The following is a 21,143-nucleotide window of genomic DNA, read 5'->3' as shown; positions in this document are numbered from 1 at the left end:
TTATTTTAGTCCTTTGTTCCACCTCAGATTCAAAGAAATATTTGTCAGTTTCTAGAACCTGCAGAAAATGTCAAGACTTATAGGAAAGCTATTTCTACATGTTCTTAAGCCCCTATGTCTACTTTTGATCTGATTATGTGGTAGAACCTTACCTAGTGAATATACACCACACACGGGATTTTTTTTTTTTTTTTTTTTAGGATACAGAACATATCTTCCCTATTACTGGAGGAAGAGAACCTTGACAAAAGGCATGACTAAAACCTGTCAGTGGTACTCAGGTGATAATAAATCCTCCTTTTTAACTCCTCCAAGGGTCTAAGCTAGCTCAGGCCTTCTCAGGCTCTGGAGGAATATATCATAGACAGGAAAAAGGACTCAAAAGAGGCTCTAACCCTTAGCTGCAGTAAGATGTTTATTCCAGAGAGGAACAGGGTCTTTTCTCAGCTCTTGTCAGGGAGGAGCAAATTGGAACACAGCCAGTGGGGTCAGAGAGGGAGGGAAGGGTCAAACTACATGGTACAAGCTCTAGGGGTCCCTGAGAGAGGAGAAACCATTCCCGCAGGGGAATGTAACAGTCAGGATCTCTTTTCTCTCAGATAAAGTCTTAGTTTTGCCATTTTCATCTACATCTAGGCCTTGGAATGAGGAGTGAGCTTTGAAAACACATGGAATACAGCAGATTTACTCTTTAGTTTTATTACAGAATGTAACACTTCATCTCTTAGGGTATGATGTCAGAACACAGCTGTGCATACCTGTGTCCCCAGGAATATAAATTTCCACATTTGGAAGAAAGAATGTGGACACAGGATGCACAAGTTCTCTACATCATCCAGGCCTCAGAGAATCCACACACATCTGGCAGAAATCAACAAGCACCTGTCTTAGCAAATCAGAACATAGTGGCAACTGTTTTATCTACCTTTCCCCTTGCAGATTAGTGCTGATCAAAAATTCCAAAATCTTTCTTACAGGTTTGCATAATCTATGCTGGCATCTTCAAAATTAAAGTAAGGTATTAAAGAGAAGTAAAGAAATACAGATCCTATTGGAACTACTCAACTATGGTATCATTTAGTGTTTCTCTGGCATGCCTGAACCTGTACCTAGCTGCTATAAAAGCACTCTGGCCATCCAGCAAGGTGAAGTCACTCATGAAGATGGTGCTTCCTGACAGACTGTCAAATACAAATAACTACTGTCAAAAGAAATGCATCCCAATGGCAAACATCAACTAATTAGGCTGTGTAAGTCATTCCAAAAACATCAAACCTGCTCCTATCTGTTGGCAACACAAAGACATTAATCATCTTTTTAGGCACTTTTCCCCAGTAGCTTTTCTGCTTAGACATACAATTGAAGTACTCTTCTTAGTATAAAAGATTATTAGCATTCTATTTAGCACACAAATAACTATATAGAGCTGTTTAGAAACCAAATCAAATAAACAAACACAACTGGCCATTCACTTCAAGGAATGAGTACAAGGACCAGGAAATTTACTTGATCAGATAAATCACTGAAAACCGCAGTACTTCTTGATGTACAGAACCAAAAACATCTTTTAAAGACAGATACAATAATGTTATCTAGTAATAATATCAAGGAAAGGCCTACATTTATTTGTACATACATGTCTATGGAAGACAGTGCACTGGATCTTCCAGCATCTCAAACAAATGCCATTGCACAGATTTTTTTTCATTAGAGAACTGAAATAATAACAGGAATAATAATAGAATAATCGAATCCAACATCTGCTTTCCTTAGAGCAAGTCACTAACTCATACTAGCTATGTACGTTCCTATTCACATTCACATATATGTGAACATATGATACAAATATGTCAATTAATGTGTGTACATTAATATTCACATTCTAAAGATAAAGAGCCAGAAATACAGAATGAATGAAAAGTAATTTTGCACATTCAAATCTTCAACCTTATCTTTTATAGGTGTCTTTAAGTATTGAAAGTCAGTTGCCCTGTCATGGCTTTTGAGGACTAGCAACCACTTTCCTCTATCTCTGTATATAGGAAGAGCTCCCTGCCCTGCTCCTGGAAACCAATACATCTGCACTAAAATGAACGTTGTTCACTTGACAGAACCAATTAAAAATGCATCATTATTAAATACATTATTCTTTGGAATACTCATCACAGTGAAACAGAGATTAATGGAGAAATAATGCACAAGTATCTCAATGTGTTGTGTTTTTTATCCAGTGTCTACTTTTATGAAAATTTCATTAAGAAAATTTGACACAAAACATCTATAACTCACCGATTTTTAACAAAATATTTACTTTGCTACAATTTGCTGTTTAGTAGTTTTGTCCCCCATCTCAGTCAACATGTGGTTTTTTAATATAACTGTTAAGAGAAAAAATTGCCTCAAGCACTAAATTTATACATTTACTCTCAGAACACATGGCTTTTGAGTTGTTTTCACATCTCTTTCCAAAAACTTTACCTTGGATACAGCTCCTGGTTAGTGCAAGGTAGTGTGCTGTCCTGGTTACACCAACTCCATACCTAGAATCACACTGAACTATAGAAGAAAGCAAATCTTATATTTTCTGTTATTTAGAATATATTGAGGGAGCCATAAAAATTACAGAACACAAATTGTAGATTTAAAGCCTAAAAACATGTCATTGAATTCACATATTGGGAAGTCAAACAGACATGAAACACAAAAATCTGCACCAAGACTCTGTGTACACAAAGCATTTAACAAAAGGAAGCAAAAGAATTGGGGAACTCCTGAGAAGTCGATGTCTGTGTCACAGTGATTAAATCTTTCAGGGGCTTCCCACTGAGTATTGTGATGAAAAACAGCAGAGCAGAATTTACAGCTCTTTTGAGTAATTTATCTTTTAAAGCTTCAGAGGGGTAATTTCAAACCCAAACTTGAAAGAAAATCTTTAGTCTGTGGTTACAAATATACTCACAAAAAACTAAACCATGATTTATCAGTCTTCTTTATTCAGAACTTATTTAGCAGACTGACCAAGAACAACATTAATTCCATTTCACTGACAGAGGAAAAGATTCTACTGAAAGTAGAGGAGTGCAAGCAAGTATCTTTATGGTAGATTAAAAAGGAAATAGGGCTCACAGAATTTCAAGCTGCTGAACGAACACAACAGATCTCATATATATACACGTGCATATAAATATATGCACACACATAGATCCAGCAATATTTTTCCCCTGAAGTGAGCTTGAATATTTCACCTAAAGTCTTCTATTGAAGAGGAAAAATATTTTGTTTTTTCTAAAGTAATTCTCTCTAATGCTTTTGAAAGTTTGCTGCAGCAAAGGTAAAGGATTCTTCCCTCTCACATAATAAGAAGATTTAGAGGATTTCACTGAAGGTGATAAAATTCTAACATAATAAATTCAATTGTAATCAGCTGTACATTTATCTTTCTGTCATGATTCCACTTGGGCCAGTCAGTCTACCTCCTGCATGCTTCTGAGTGCATGCAGAGAGTTCTACAAGGATGATGAGGCAAGGCAGTAACAGCGCAGAACATTCATTCACAGCAGGAAAGAAGCTGGCTTCATCAGGCAGCATTTCCACCACCTGCTCCTTGGAGATACCAGAAACCAAATTCTTTCTACTTGATGTAAGATATCTACTGTTAATGCTACAAAAATAACGCACAAAAGGGTCTGGCTTGCAGATTTCATGTAACAAGTTAGTTACATGTAAGTGACCAGCTCCTAGAACATAGGCAAAAGAGGAATCTTAACAAACATGAGAGAAGGTTATAGTAAAATTTTAAGCTGGCATTACATTTGCATTTCTAGTATTTAACATAACAGAACCTTTACTTTCATTGTAAAACTCAGCAATGCTTTTGTCTGGCAACATTCTCAAGTCTTTTTAAGGTATTTAAAGCACCAATAGGTGACAAAGTAACATCCTTCTTGAAATCCTTTCTGTTAAGATTACATTGGGCAGTTTGAATTTGGAAGTCTAGAAGTAGCATTTCTCATTGTTAACAGTGAACAGTTTCCATCTTTTTTATACTGAAGTTCAGTAATGCAGTAGAAGAATGAACATTCCAACTCACAGTTACAGGTTTTAGTATTATTCACTTTCCATTGTTTATTCTTATTGGGCTTTATATATACACATTGAGATTATAATAACAATAATAATCTCTGTGTGTTTTTCATTAATGACTCTCCCTCTTCCCAAGAAACTATATTGGTCACAGATGAACAGTTGGCTCTCTGAAAGCCCTCACAAACTTTTCAGACTACTCAGCCTGCACTTTTATGTAATGTTTATTACCTAAACACCTCTCAGTGTCCATTCTTTTTTCTTCATTGTGAAAGCTGAATACTATTAAGTAATAGTCACAAGCTTGCATAAAGAATAGGAGCCCTCTGCCACACAACTGGACATTCATTTCTGGCATTTCTTAACCCATAGGTTTTTATGGAGCCTATTTCATGACAACACTCTAGATCCCACACCTATTGCTATGTACCTTCCTTACTACTTCACTGTAAATCACCTTCTCACATGAATTTTCAAACATCTCAAATACTTTGCCACAATCAGATCTCTGTTGACAAGAATTATGGAACATGAGAAGAAAGGGAAAATGCCATTATATAATAATAATCTTGGAGAGGACTTGAATATCTGAAACATTTATCTTTAGTGCTTTCAAAAATGTCTTTAAGAGAAAAAATTAAAAATTAAAAAAATGTAAAATTGAATATAAGAGAAATATTTGTATTACATTTACAAGCATGGATACCAGTTCCTACCAACTGCAATGATTCATATATATGTGGCGAACCCACTACTCAGAAAGGCAATACACATACAAATATTTATTATTATTTATTCAGTATTATGACTGATATTCAAGAAAAGCAGTGCCCAGAGACTAGGATTCTATGCGTGATTCATGTATCTTATTCAGTATATTCCACATACTTTCTTCACAATCACAAAGCTCTTTTATCTCATGTTTTGTACACACTTGCTTCCATATTTCTTCAAATCTTTCATCTGCAACATTCATGCCCATATTGTGGAGAATTTGTTTAATCTACAAAAACAATACAGAATAAGACAATTCATGTAATTCTAGTCAGCATTTTGTTAAACTATACAGTGTACGGCTTTTTCATATTTAACAATCTCTATTTGCCAAAGAATATTTTTCCACTCTTAAATTAAAACTAACAGACCATATCCTGCATCCTCAATGAAAGAAGTTCCTATTTAAGTACATCTGAATATTATTGCAATGAAAGCTGTACAAAACTGTCTGTAATTAATACAGTAATGTTGATGCACTACTTCAACACTGGGAAAAAATCAAATACAGAAGACTCAGGGAAAAGTAAATGCTTTTTAAAAGCCCTAAGTAAAGTTCTGTTTATCCACTCTATTTTTGCTGTCTGCAGTTACCAACATAAATCAGATTACATTATTATCTGCATTTCACAGCAAGAGTATACACAAGGTCATCAGCTGGTATAGATAAGTGGATGAAATGACTAAAATGAAATGGTTCACATCAACTTTGAGCCTTGCTATAATTTTACACCAAAATAATTCAGCAGAAGGTATTTTTTCCATATTTTCTCACTTGGGTGCTTCATGTTGCATGCCTCAGTACACTAACCTGTTGACTCATTAGAGGAAGGTAACTTTAGGAGAATATTGATGCTCCCTGTGCTTCTGTTAATACCAGCAAACATTTGGCTTCAACTGTATAATATATGTGTGTGTACACGTGGGTTATAGTTATGCTATGGTGACTTTATGCATGCTTTGACAAAGTAAGACCTTTAACACAGTCAAATCAACCTTGTTGATCATCTTTCTCTAAAACTGTCTTTTGTATAAATATAGGCCTGATCCCCAGTACAGCAAATCTGCAGCTTCATCTTAGCCAATAAATCTGTGAGAGTTTATGCAAGGTGAAATTGCAGGAGGAAAAAAGGGACTGAATTTTGTTTCATTAAGCATAGCTGTTAAATGTTTCAGCTAAATCAATAATATTACCCATGAGTAAAACAAACAAGATCTGATCCGGTGTTTTCAACAAGCTAGTGAAATGTAGAAGTTAAAGCAATACTCCCTCACAGGACACCACTGCAGGGCAAATAAAGGACTACATGCTCTCATAATTTGGCTTCACCATGTAAAAAGAAAGCTCTGTCCTGCCTCATCAACTGCTGTAAAATCATCACTGACCAAACCACAGACTATTGTGTGCAGATAGGATGAAACTCACTCCTACCTATGACCAACAAGATCATGCTGCATACAAATTACTCACTATTCCTCAGTTACATAATTTCTATTCTCTTCAATAGACTGGAGAGAATTTAAGTGAAGAAAACATCAAGCCCAAGAACTATTTTGTTCTTTTGCAACAAGATGAGTCACCTCATGAAACTATTTTATAGTCAGAATTGGCATTCATTTCTACCGCACTATGCAAAAGCAGTGTTAAATTACTCTGGGCTTTCATTTAATAATAATATAATATAATAATATAGTCATTTCATTAACCACTAAATTTTTGGAAACATTAATTATACATATCAAAACAATAATCATAAAGTGTCCTAACAGCCCATTTCATGAACATAGGGCATTTAAATGGACTCAGAGGTGGTTCAGTACTGAATTCAATATAGCTGGTTTAGTCTACAATACAGTATGACATCTCAGGACATGTTATATCTTCAAAGAACAGCTCTATCTAGTGCCTGACAAATGTAATTGGCAGATGTCATTGGCTTCTCAATGAACCATGAATTCCATTTAGTGTTAGCTATTTGCTGCATGCACACATTTCCTGCTTTCAGAGCTAGATTATAAAGTGGCAAATGCTCATGCACACAACAATCTGACAAGGTGTTTAATGAGCATGACACCACACTTTTTACCCCCAGACGCTAACCAGCAACACTATTTTCTGTAAAATATATATTCGAGTTCCAGATCCACTTTCAAACATGACTCCTGAATATTTAATATAATGAGTAGTATAGAGGAAGAGGTTGCCACTGCTTCTTTTCTTATTTTAGATTGGAATTTCACATTTCATTACAATTGTCTAATAAATTGTATTTCAGGTAATGAAGTTCTCTCTTAATATTTGTCAATATAAATTGTACACAAATGTAAAAACAAAGTGGTAAACAATACTGAAGAAGAAGCAGTAAAGTTGTATTAGTATTTATGTGAGAGATAGTCTGGTCCGTGAGAAAACAGAGTGGTAGGAGGCTGCAGACCTATCAGAAAAATCATGGAGTCCCCAAGTAAGTCCCTAGAGTCTCATGTCTCATCTTTGTCTTCAGAATTATGAGACAGCTCAGCACTGCTGTGTGACTCCCAATGTCCTCCATCACTGCACAGATCCTTTGTAGATCTGAGCCTACACCTGTGACTCAGCAGAGCACTTTAAAGGTACTTTCGTGGTTTGCTGAATTTGTCATTAGCAAAACCTGCCAAGTTTGTCTGAGGGGAGAAGCTCTTGGTAAAATTTTCCACTAAACACCTCTGTGATAGAAATTATTTTTATACACCTGTAAAAATCTTCTTGTGGGGCTTTTTAATGGAATGGGGCTTCATGGAATCATAGAATAACTTTGGTTGGAATAGATCTCTGGAGATCATTCATTCAATGACTGACATAGTGGGGCTACATTTCTATTAAAACATGTTGCTTGAGAACTTGCTCAGAAATTTGAATAGGTTGGATCTGAATAAAAGTAATATCTACCATCTTTATGAATAATTTAGAATGTGAAAAGTACATATTTTCCAGATAGCTGAATGGAAGTAAAGCAAGATGGCAATGTTGTACTATGAATTTTACAACCTGTTTACTTGATAATATGACTTCCCATTCCCACATGGCTAGCAGAACAATTATCTTGGAAGAATATTCTGAAGAAATTCACTATACCTCTGCCTTTGGTCTCTTTTTTAAAAGATCTTTTTCATACACTCCCTTTTGACTGAAGACAGAAGGGAACAATACTGCAAAACTACTGCCCTGGTCACCATAATTATTAGTGTCAGCGAGGCGGCGAATTCGAGGAGCAGGAATATCTGAACGAATAGTTGGAACACCACACAATGGATAACCTGTGAAAACAAATCAATAGGCAGCATGGATAAATAGTGCCAGGGAGGATAAAACATTTTGCATAAAATAAGAAGAAATATGATGCTTGACATAGGCTCAATAACAAGTTATATAATTTTCTTAATGTCTTTTTTCACATTTTTTGAAATCCTGGCTTCAGCTACATCATGAAGTGTGAAAACAAAGAATCTTGCAGTAATATGCTAGTACTTAACTTACTTCGTATTCCCACCTGAAAGTATTTCAGGTGATTCCAAGGAGATATGGTTCTCCCAAAATTACTAGCATAATTTCTCAAAGACATCTAGATTAATTTCAATGTTTTGAATAGACTATTCCTTCCAACTTCCACGTCCAAATCTTAAAAAAACCTTAGCTCAGATAAATTAAGTTGCTGTTTTACATTAGTAGAACCTGTAGCAATACTACTTAACTTTGCTCCTGATTTTGCCTTAAATAATGCTCAGAAGTGAGCAGCACAGTCCACTGTACTTACAGGATGCTGGGATACCACCTACTACAGCATTATACTGAGAAGAGGTTGTTTGATAATTTGTATATACACGGTCTGTTGATCTTGTAAGTGGTTTTGGCATCTTTTCTGCGCTTCCTGGTTCTTTTAGCTCGAGATCTTCCTGTTTTGGCAGTGGTTCATCCTCTTTCTTTGTGTCTTTGGGAAGACAGGCATCTAATTTTTTCCCTATATACAAAAGTCATGGTACAGCCAAGATATGTTATCAACACATTGTAGACTAAGAGGCAAAAAACTTTGCTTGAAGAACTACAAAGGAGCTAACATAATCCATCTACATTTCTGATAATGCTCCTAGGAGATGTTTTACTTTCTGTTGATCTGTATTATTAAGGAAACTTCCCAGTGACAATCTCAGTGTGCAACACAGAACTCCAGGATTCTGAAACACATCTGTACCTGAGACTCTGCTGGTAGTTAAATCACTCTCTAAATCCTTCTAAAGGAGCACCTACTTTACAACAGCAATGTCCTTTCAACAGCTATTCTAAGAACAAGATCATCCCCACAGTTTCCCAGTATTAAGGCATCTACCTTTTCTAATTATTTTTTCTTCAAACTCTTTAACACCTATTTTATCTTTCCAGTTCAGAAAGTTTGCAAAATCCCTGTAATTAATCAGACCATCCTTATCCAAATCACAGCAGTCAAATAAGGAATCCAGGAGCTCATCATCTAGATTCACGTTCAGCTGAAAAAAGATCCTTCGTAGGTTGTCCTTGTGTATGATTCCATCACCATTCTATTACAAAGAAAATAAAACAGTTGTTATATCCTATGATTCTCTAACAGCCATCATAAACTAACTTCACCAAAAGAAACACATGTTTATACAGCTAGGTGTATGGATACACACAAATAGCACCAGACACAGCATTTCAAGAAGAGTAATATTGCTGAGTACAAAAATAAACCCTAAGTATTTTAGAAATTAGAAATCTGAATAGAAGTGTCAAAAAGCAATTTTCAACTTAAATAATACAGTGAATTGAGAGTAAAGGTGTGACAGGCTATTGTGACAAGATAAGAATCTAATCATAATTGTTAAGAAAAAGCCAAAATGTATTTTAAAGTAAAACATCTATCATTCTGTATACATTACAATTAATGTTACATATGAAATGTCAATTACAATTTTTTTTCTGGAGAGAAAAAAAAAATAAAATATCTGAAATTCTGATGCTTGGCAACTCAGTCAAAAAGTACAGCTCAGAAGAACATATGAACATAATCCCTTCCACTGTTTTTCCCTTTACAAAGAAATGCCAGATTTTGAAGTCCAAAAATTGTTAAGATTACTCCTGCTTGTGTGTCCCTTGCTTCCTCTAACCTGGATATTGTAAATAATACTATGAAAAGCTTCAAATACTATTGTGTCTAACTCCATAGCATATCACAGTAGATGAAACAACAGTAACTATGAAGTTATCTTCACAGTTATAGTCTTCATCATATAGTCATATTTACCTTGCTATCCTTGCTCCATGTCTGTATCTCTACAGCACAGGAGCACTAATGTCACAAATTCCTTTACATTTATACCTTTTCAGAGCACTAACCTTATCAAAATGTTTTAATGCTTCCAATAACACATCAAAATTCTCATATTTAGCTTTCTTCAGACTTTGCCGAACGGCAATCAAGACAACTCTTTCTCTGTCCTTCCCACGGAGGAACTCACACGGAACCCGGATGTGAAGAAGATCATGAACGTCCATAAAAATGAACAATTCCTCAATTAGTTGTGCATATATAGTAAACAGACATTGATTAAAAAAAAAAAAAAAAAATAGCCTCTAATCATTAAGGCAAAGGAGAATTTCAGTTTCAAGATGCTGATTTTCAGCACTGCTGAACAGTTGATACAGACACTTCATTACAAGATGAAATGGTCCATATCATTATTTCTCTGCTCACAGAGTAAAAAAAATTTGGAACATCATAATGTAGCTTCACAAATCTATCCACTGCTCCCAAAAGCTTCTAAAAGCAGTAGTTGTTACTCAATGTCCAGATAATTGAGCAGAAAAGAACATATATTATTAATCTACCCCTTCCAGTCTGTCACATTTCAGAATCTTATGCGAGCCAATTTAGTATTTTGGATAATTATGTATCACTGGTTTCTAGAATGACAATGAACTATTTTTATGTTACTGTTCCCATTTGCTTTGTATCCTAATTTTATTAGTATTTTTAAACTAAAATTGTAGCACACTGAGCTACAATCTTCATCCAAATTCCCAAGATGCCAAGTCACTTTCTAGAATGCAAGAAGTTCATTCAGAGTTCAGTAACAAACATGAGTAGCTCACCTAATCCCCCCTCTAACAGCAGTGAACAAGCATTATTTTCTACTTTTTAATTATGAATTCTTTTGTTCAGTTCCTTCTGCTCTTCCTGATAGCATGAACTTTATCATACTACATGCTAAAACGTGTAAAAGGTAATGCACTCTTTGAACAGGCTTTCTCTGGCCCAGATTAACTGGATGACTTCGATCCATTTCATTTTTGTCGCTTCACAATTATTGACTGTATTCCCTATTTATTAAACATAATGTTAAAACATCATCGATCCCAACACTGACTATTTGAGTTGACTAGCTTTCAAAATTTTGTCATAATGAAAATTAATAGCTTTTTTATTTTTACTCTGCTTTCTATCTCCTTACAATCTTCAAAAACTTATTATCCCTATTTATTGGTTGCTATTTTTACCCTTTTTAGGGAAGTGCTTGAGAAATCATTGACAGGAAAGATGCAAAATTGATTTAAATAGCCATTTTAATTTGTAACTTTGATGTCAATAAGGGTTTTCTGCCATTTCCCATTTTATTACATTCAGATACAAAGGCTTTAAAAAGAATGCCAGCATGATAATCCCAAACCTTAAGCTTCTTTATTTTTGACATTTACTTTTTACCCTCTAGCAACTTCAATCTCTCACATTTTCTCACATTTTTTGATTAAAAAATTTAGTGTTGATAAATTTTTGTACCTTGCCTCTTAAAATTTTAGGAAAACTTACATACAACCAACAGTTATTACTTCAGCAGAGTTTCACCAGCAAGGTAAGATTTTATTCTGCCCTTGAACTTACCATATTCACCTGGAGGGATCACCAATCCAAATGTATGGTCTGGGGGAACATTCATAGTTTCTGCTATGCTGTCAATAAGGACATTTTTCTGTTAATTGTCAAACAGTTTATTAATAGCCAAAATAAAACCTCAGCTACTATTAATAAAAAAAAAAAAGTGGTTATATAATAGGGATGATACTTATAGTTCACCTGAAATTTGTTTATCAGGACTTAATTTCAACATTACCACTCCAGAAAAGCATTCCTTTGCAAAGGTGATTAGAACATTCACTGTTCACAATGTAACACAGCCAAATGTAAATATTAACTTTTTCAACATTTATGCTCACTAAAAGGAAAAAAAAATGCTATGCCATTTTTTCAAATAAAATGATAGAAATGTGTGAGAGAATTCCTTGTAGTCAAATAATAGGAATATTTAGACAAAATCTCCAACTGAAATGTCTGAAATAAAGTACATTTGGCTACAGTGGAAAAATTGAATCACATCTCTGCTTTTCCACATGCAATTTTGTGTCTACCAAAACCAGCAACCAAGCCCATACCCATGTGGAAAACTTGGCTCAGTTCTATTTACCAAAAACTGAAGGTTGTTTGTGACATTAAAGAACTGTTTCCTTTTTTAATTTTAAAAAGATTCAATGCTCATTTTATTTTTAATAATTAAATAATTAAAACACTTATCTGAATCAAAAATCCCCATCAGAATGGAAAAGATAACCAGTGCTTTGTTCTAAAGCACAAAACAAACAAAACCCCACACAGAGAAATGGAAACACCACTATCCAAAAACTACTATGTATATTTTTCTTTTATCATTTTCATTTCACATATAGGATGTGGATGGCGTAAAATTCACTAAATAAGTTTAAGTTAGCCTGTATCTATCTTGTAATATTAGTGCTGGGTTTCACCCTGCACTGCAACCCACCCCTGACTGATCACACTGCCTCATGTTGCTCTTGCTCCAGGTCTGTCTCACAGTAAGCTGGGACGCAGTGATGGGAGAGAAAGAACTGACTCGTGTTTGTGTTCACTCCTCACATGTACCTATGAGAACACTTCTACAGATCAGCTTAAGCCTGAGATCTTGAATTTAAAATTAACTTTTGCTACCAAAGTCAATGGTGCTGTTAGTGAGCCTTCAGATGTATTTTTGCAGAAATCTAGAGTATCTGCAGACAGCCTTTGGATACATTCAGGAGCCCTAGATTTGCAGCACATCTGGATCCTACACCCACTGTACCTTATGACTTCTGTGGTGCTTCTTAAGCTCTGTTCTGTAAAATTACAAAACTGTCCCAGATTGCCTCATAAATGTCAGTCATTCTAATGATTCAAAAGAGGCTGGTAAATGCTGCTAGATAATAACACAATTTAGTTCCGTGTCCTTTTCCAAGGAAGTAATGAAGTGAGTTTACAGATGATGTACTGAAGAAGATCAAAAACAGTGTCAGAGTAAGCAAAATAGTCGAATCCCAAAACATTAGGTGAGATGGTTCAGTCCTTTCAAAACCTTCCTAATTGCAAAATACAGGGGGAAAATGTCTTAAAGAGTGCTTGTCAGATACAGACCACTTAAACAGTAAGATCTAACTTCACTACATGGATACAGTACAGCCCTTATTAGTAACCTGTGTACTTATCAGCCTAATTAGAGCAGGTAGAAAGTCCTTTTCTGTTAAATGAGAGCTGCACTGGAAGCATTAAGCACACAGTTATATTTTTTATCCAAGATACAAAAAGATATTGGAGAAATGGCAGAAGTGAATGAATTTAGTGCTTGATCTATTCATAACAGAAGGTATCTTTGCTGACTTACGGATCAAACACTTTTCCAACCAGAGGCTGGTATTTTTCCTTGAAATCATCACTTCGTTTTGACACAAGGTGTGGTGCTCTCTTCCTACAAATTACAAAAATAACTCCTGCACATATTTGTTTAAAAATATTCAATCGTTTTTCAATAATATTTTAAAATATTATTATATATTAAAAGAAAACAGCAACTCCTCTCAACTTAGTAATTAAAATATCTTGCTACTTAAAATCAAAGGGCTTTACATAATGCTTAAGACATGCTAAGTGCTGCTACATGGTAAAAGTCATTTGGATAAACTGTTCTGAAAATCATATCTTTCATCTTCTATTCAGTTCAATACAGCTAAAGATAGGATTGAGAGATGTACAATTTTCTTGAAATATGAAGACCCACTCTTCCTGATAATTCATCCCATGAATTAAGTAGTCAACTCATTGCAACTTACGAATCCAGGTCCAAGACCCAATTTAAGGTCTTGGCTGTATTTCGCCCATCTTCATAGTGAGGGGTTTCCATCCCATAAACAAAAGACTTGTCAAAGTGTGAGTTATACTTCCTATTGACTGGTTCCCCTGCAGAAAAAGCAGGCATTTCAACCCATGTAAAACACCTAAGGAAGAAAAATGTACCCAGTATCTTCATTCTTGGGACAAAACAATGAAGAACCAAAGGCAAATAACTAACAAACCTGTTCAGCTAACGACAAATAATTTGCATTCCCCCTGTATTGAGTAGTTACGAACAATCTCATTGTCAAAAGTGAAGACAAAAGGCAAAATAAAAAGCAAAAACTGCTTCAGTTGGATGTTCTTTTATGTCTGATTAAACACAAGCCCAACAGAATACATGAAACCATGTAGCCTAAGTGGTGAGGGTCATGCAAACAAATTGTTTTACAATATCTACACCTGAGCAGAAATTTGTACCATTTGTAACATTTGATTTATTTTTTTTTAATTTAAAAATGCTGCATTTTCAGATATACTCTTGATCTGTCCTTTTATCACACAAAAACCTGTAATTCTTTTTCTCCAAGTTCTTTTCAATCACCTTTTAAAAAGAATGATAAATAGAACTTTCAAAAATATTATTCACTGCATATGTTCTAATAAGGGTTTCATATGGCTGTATGGCAGCACAGAATTCTTACACTACTGCTGAGGCACATAGCTGACTTTTTTTCTGTCAGTCTGTTTCTGACTTGGCCTCTCCATGATCTAGCTGATGGAAGTTACAAAACAGAGAAAAAGATAATGAATAATTCCACTAAAGTACCCAAGAAAGGCAGGGAAGAGGGGGGATAAAGTTACAGATTTGGCCAATTTATACCAATACTATTTACAGTAAAATTTCCTCAGTGAGACAACAAGTACCATAATTTCACATCTATGTAACAGTCTCCACATAAAATTTACATTTTCAATCTAAGTGCAAGTCATGAAACTGGGAAAAATAGAAGTGGCTGCAAAAAAAACCAAAAAAACAAAAACAAACAAACAAACAAAAAAAACCCAAACAAAACCAAACCAAACCAAACCAAAACAAAACAAAACAAAAACCCAAAAAAACAAAAAAACAAAAAACCCCAAAAAAAACCCCCCCAAAAACCCCCCCCCAAAAAAAAAAAACCACAAAAAAAAAAAAAAAAAAAAACACCACCAAAAAAACCCCAAAAAAAACAACAACAACAAAAACGTACTGCATTTTAGAGTGCTATTTGTATTTGTCACTCTGCTCCTGTGCAGAGCAGTGAAATAAAGGGTAACCATCCCTGGACAGACCACATTACTTAGGTACAGCCCCCAGGGGCTGAAGCAGTGCAGGTACAGCCCACAGACCCATGGGGAGGATGCTGTAGGCTGAGGAACCTGCATTCCAGAGGGCCACTCAGCAGCCTGAAACCTTCCACAACCAGAGCTTAATGCTAAGCTCCTCATCAGAAAGTCTGTCTGCTCTGAAGTTCTGTTTGGATCCTGATGAAAGAGAGGAACTAGAGGAGAAAGTACTGGAGTGGGTTGGGCTCACAGCCGGTGACTTCAAATATGAGATTGCTTTCAGTAGCTTAGACAATGCCAAACTCAGTAAGCAACCAGGGCATTTGTGAGTTTCTAGTTTTCTGGAAATATTTTGCTTTTCAACCAGCACCCAAAGGAAATCAGGCTTCCAACTCCTTCATGAAGTTCTTATACTGTTTTAAATGCCCATCCTGAAATGATTGACATTTCTAGAAACTGAGATCATGCCATCTCAGTCTTTTTCACATAATTTTTTTTCATATAATTTTTAAAATAATTTATATTGTGTTAATACAGTGGTTAAAATAATTAGTTTACATCTCAAAAAAAAATCATACAGCATGCACTGAACACACATAGAGGAACTTTTTATGTGGTTTCTTACTGGCCTTTAACTTACCCACGTAATAATCCTCATGTGACAGAACGTACAAATCATGTCCTTCTCTCGCTTCTTTATCCACTTCCTCAAAGGTTTTTAGTGGATTTACAACCTCTCCAGCTGTTAAATCTGGAAACAAATACAGAATGTATGGTTGAGGGAGCTAAGGGGGGTGGATGTCTAGCTTGATTCACTCTTAATTGTAAACAATGCCTTGTTAGAGCAGTTACCAATACTGTGGAAGGATGATACTTCTTCCCACATTTCTAGTCAATCTATATTCAATCTAATAACCTAATAGCATGGGACTAGGGAGAGAATCACAGAAACCCAGATGAACAGAACATTAGCAAGAAAGATAAACAACACAGATGTGATTTCCTCCAGTCTGTGCAGGAAAGGTACACATGTCAAGGAGGTTTCTCCCATGAGACCTATTAGAGTTGTTGGGAAAAGGAAGGTAAGTTGACAACTACCTAAACACTTCTCCCAGGAAATCTATAGAGACAGATCAGGGAGAGAGCCAAAAGCCCTGCTGGTTACCATGTTCTCCATTGCTGGTTTCTTCATTGTAACTGAAAAATTGTTAGGCCTTTCAGTAACTGTTATATAATAACTCTTCTCTTAAAATGGAGTTGTTGGAATCATAGAGCATGTGCTAGATACTAAATTGCAGATTATCTTGCATTTACAGGAAATATGTTTTACTGGCACATTTTCCTACCTTTGAAGACTTTTATTCCAAACCTAGTATTAATTATATCCAAGCCCTCGGGTAACTTAGAAGATTGATCATGTGATCTACCCAAAGGTGCTTCACGATTACTGGAGTAAATTGCTTCTTTCATGTCTTGCATCTTTTCTTGAAATTCACTTTTAGCAACTGGACTTATCAACGAAGCTACCTGAAGACAACACAAACAACACCAGAGGCAGGAAAACCAACAAACTTTGATCATTCACACATCACTATGACTACCCACACAAACCAAAGTTTGCCCATAGGTGTTGTAATGAGATCTTCTGTAGTTACACTGACATAATTTTATCTACTGACTTGCAAACCAAAACTCTGTCTTGAGAGAAGACCTATAGCCAATGCTATGCTAAATTTCCAGCTAAGTATCTAACTTATTGTGAGATATATTTATTTTATGCTAGTTTTTCCACTTGTTAATACATAAATTTTGTGGCTGCAGTCTTTCTTTTCTTAGCACATATTAGAAACAATAGTCAAATTATAATGTTATCAAAACTAAAGTGATTTGATTTTTGAGGCTAACCATCAAAGCAATGGGCATTCTAGAGATTTATTATTAGACTCTCATTGAATATTATATAAAGAAATATTGAAAAAAGTAGTAGCAAATACAATTGATCCAAACCCATGCTTAGCAAATTGACTAGGCTTCCAACCCTTCCCACAGATAATATTTAATTAATAATGCAAAGTTTTCAACAGACAATACAGGCTAATCCAGTACAGATACAGTACAGATTAATCCATTCAACAAAGAAACTTCTAAGGAATGACATCAAAACCTGGCTGTCTTTCATTTTGGATATGCCTAATAAATGTCCTACTCAACATCCTCTAATACTAGGACTTATTTCCTTCGTAAAAATACACTTTACTAACATTACTGCTATTTTTAGAGATAGGAACACTAACTTTGTGATAAAACTACTGATGATCTCTTTAGTTTGACTACAGATTACAGAGATAATTTCTAAAGAATACACACAAAATTGTCCGACACATCCAAATCATCAGTTTTTAGCTAAACAAATCAAGTTTCAAGCCAAAGGTAAAAAAGCATACAGAATAATTACACCAAACAAAACACATTGCCAGATAATAGCTCTTTTGCAAGGAGCTTAACTGGTTTTATCCCTGTAACCTGGAAAAAGCAAGCAGCAAAATTTTTAGGTAGAAAACTGTTTATTAACTTAAATCTTGAAATGAAATTAATAATTCAGTAGTCACTACGAAAGTTACGTCACTGATAACAGTCACTGAACTTCAAATATTTTCAAGTTTCAATAATGTTAAAAAAGTCCTATGATTTGACCTCAGAACTCAGGTAATTCACAGCAGCAGTGAAATGCTGCAGTATAAATCACTCAGCTATGTACCTCTACCCCTGACTATGAGGAAATCAGTTGCTTTCGTTAAGAACTCTCTTAAGAGGCTCATTCTTAAACAAGAGTAAATGAGTCACATTCTTACAGTGATTTTGGAGCTTGACTTTATGCCATGTGTCAAGTCAGTTGCAATGTCAGGATCATCTGCTGTGCCATAGAATATTATTTTAGCACCAGGAGCTGGATCTGTTGTATTTCGAAACTTCCGTACAACAGTCGGAGTAACAGGCTATACGGAAGGCAAAGCAAAAATAAGTTTACACCAGACAGTCACAAAACGTTCCTGAAAAGAAAATGTACTGCAGACATTTGTGTCATTGCAGATACAAGAACAAAACATGAGGATGCTTTAGGGCTATAGTACATGCATATGCTCCTGCAGATGCTGATACTGTGAGCATAAGGTCAAAATCACCCAGACTAAATTTTATCAAGCCAGCATTACGAAGTTTCAACGCTTCCCAGATTTTTTTTTGTTTTTTTTTTTAATTTGGCTAACATCTACTTCACGCATTCTTGATGAAAACTAGATGTCAGACTTAAAAATTTCAGAAACCTTTAACGTAATTCACAGCAATTCCACCATCGATAAAGCGATTTTGGAAACTATTTAAACCACGGTGTTGTGGGTTTTTTAATTTAAAGGGAGACCTGCTGTTTACAGGATCAATTTGTGTGTCAGTAGCCTCTGACTCTTCAGGACCATGGGGAAGGGCCCGTGCGAATCACAGTTCTGGCAGGCATCCTTGTAAAGAACCTTCATCAGAAGTAATAATAATTCCCAATAATTACTCTAATTTCATTACCAGAGGGAAAAACTGTCTAAAACAATTCAATTTAGTCCCAAGTAAGCATGTACAGTGATTTTTGTAATAAAACGCGGAATGAAAATGAACTGCCAGAAGTGTTTTCTAATCCAGCCAGCTAGTCTCTATAATTCCATGTGACAAAAAACAACATTGAAATAAATGGTAGTTTCAAAAGCGAAGAGATGTGGAAAAAAAACAGGAGCCAAAAACCAACAAACCAACTCACCCTGGGTAACACCTCTTCGAGACAACTCGCAACCGTGTTGCCTGCGGGACGCAACTCTCCAGCCTAATCAATGCAATCAAAAATAACGCATAATGAAACTCGTTATAGTAACACACACAATTAGTCAAATTGGGATCTGACTCTATGCACGGAACGTTGTCCAGTGGTCCCCGTTTTGATGGGAGTGGGTAGGAACCACAACAATTTCTGGGAGAGAGGGGGCTGGCAGGGAGATGCGCCTTCCCCTCCCACACGCTGCCCCTCTTCCAGCCCCTTCCGCCGGCGAGGCTCCGCCCCAGAAAGGCACGGAGAAGCGGGGGGCAGTTTCGCGGCATCGCCGGGCCCCCTCCGGCGAAGGCACTCACGTTCGGCGGCTCCGGAGCGCACTCGGGGGCCGCCTCTGCGGGGCACGGCTGTGGCTGCTCCGCCATGGCCGCCGCTTGCTCTGCTCGCTCGGTAACGGCGGCGGCGGCAGCGCGCGGGTGGGGCGGCCGCCGCTCACAGCGCTCCGCCATCCCCTCGCACCCACCGCCCCCTATCCTGCCCCTCACAGCGCTCCGCCATCGCCTCGCACCCACCGCCCCCCATCCTGCCCCTCCTCACAGCGCTCCGCCATCCTCTCGCACCCACCGCCCCCCATCCTGCCCCTCCTCACAGCGCTCCGCCATCCTCTCGCACCCACCGCCCTCCATCCTGGCCCCACACCCAGAGCCCCCCGTCCTGCCCCTCACAGCACTCCGCCATCCCCTCACCCAGAGCCCCCCGTCCTGGCCCCTCACCCAGCGCCCCCCTCTTCTCCCCCCACAGCGCTCCCTCCACCGCCCTCAGCACCCGCCATCCCCCCATTACATCAAACACCCCTCGGCGAAAGTCAGGAAATCAATTGCACTGGGCTATTTTGTAAATGTCATGATGTAGAAAAATAATTAAGGCCCAGCTGCAGAGGTCGCACATTCCTTAGGCCGACTGTTAAAGCTTTGAAAATGTACCAGCTTTCAGACAGGCGGGTTAGATCTTGGGGTTGAAATGAGGTCTTACATGGTCAAAAGTTTGATCAAATTTCAATCTTTATTAATGTAATAAAAAATACTGTCACTTTCACAAATGTTGTCGCATGCTATTAAAATATTGTATACTGGGGCTGTTCCTCTAGAGAAAACTGCAGCTCCCACCCGCACTTAGCATGGAAGTGGGTGAGAGAAGCCGTCAGCACTGCCCCATGTACCGTACCAGACACGTGAGTGCTCTCGCTGTTTGTCTTAAATGAGTCAACACCTCGTATATCTAACCCACTGTATTTGCCTTTTAGAAACAGACGTGGATTATTGCAGAAAAGCAGCGTGGGTAAGACTGAACAAGTTTCACCGCTGTTTAACAGACCCTCTTTATCCTCTTTATTATGACATTTAGCAAACTATCCCCTTTTTCCCAGCAAAACATCTCAGTTTAATCACATCCTGCTCCATTCTCCATAGTCCTTCAATGGCAAAACCAATTTTAGATAAATATACAGATCTTAATCGTAATTAATCAAACATTACCAGGTGTTACCATTTTATTCTCTGCTCTAACATTTGTTTGGTAAGGACTGTAAATGAACGATGCAGCCGCTGCTGTCTAATGATCTGCTCCAGCTGTCCAAGTCACCAACAGTACTTGTCAGTGCCGTGATCCATGAACTTCCAGCACGTACAAATGTATCTTGGTCTTCTCCAGGCAAAACCCATCATGTACAGCATCAGCTATGATCTAGCTGTGGCAATGCTGGTGCCCTTTTCCAAAAGAAATTATGTGTTTTTCTGCTGTAGACGTGACTGCACCACACCCTTAATATGGAACATCCATGTCCACTTGGGAACTAAAGAATGTCTTGTAAAGTCTTAATGTGTTCAGTTCTTTTCATATTTCAATCATATTTGTTGTTGCTTGAAGTTTAGAGTGTTCCTGCCTAATAA

The 21,143-nt window shown here is 36.8% G+C and overlaps 1 protein-coding gene across 2 annotated transcripts; it reads right to left on the bottom strand.

Moving 5' to 3' along the window:
• Positions 1 to 1,600: 1,600 nt before the first annotated feature.
• EFHB (EF-hand domain family member B) lies at positions 1,601 to 19,882 on the bottom strand. 2 transcript variants are annotated; one of them, XM_063409114.1, is made up of 13 exons: positions 19,554 to 19,880; positions 19,189 to 19,251; positions 18,239 to 18,382; positions 16,733 to 16,913; positions 16,027 to 16,137; positions 14,057 to 14,183; positions 13,612 to 13,695; positions 11,788 to 11,854; positions 10,244 to 10,399; positions 9,219 to 9,426; positions 8,649 to 8,852; positions 7,970 to 8,151; positions 1,603 to 5,086 (listed from the first exon to the last, which is right to left on the bottom strand). In XM_063409114.1, the coding sequence occupies exons 1-13, from the start codon at positions 19,701 to 19,703 to the stop codon at positions 4,922 to 4,924; spliced, it is 1,842 nt and encodes a 613-aa protein (XP_063265184.1). In that variant the 5' UTR covers positions 19,704 to 19,880; the 3' UTR covers positions 1,603 to 4,921. The 2 variants fall into 2 exon arrangements, with proteins under 2 accessions (XP_063265193.1, XP_063265184.1); XM_063409123.1 differs by lacking the exon at positions 13,612 to 13,695 and having other exon boundaries at positions 1,601 to 5,086; positions 19,554 to 19,882.
• Positions 19,883 to 21,143: the final 1,261 nt, after the last annotated feature.

The sequence above is a fragment of the Prinia subflava genome, chromosome 1 (assembly GCF_021018805.1).
Source record: "Prinia subflava isolate CZ2003 ecotype Zambia chromosome 1, Cam_Psub_1.2, whole genome shotgun sequence".
NCBI classification, from domain to species: domain Eukaryota; kingdom Metazoa; phylum Chordata; class Aves; order Passeriformes; family Cisticolidae; genus Prinia; species Prinia subflava.
This window is presented reverse-complemented; position numbering and strand designations above follow the sequence as displayed.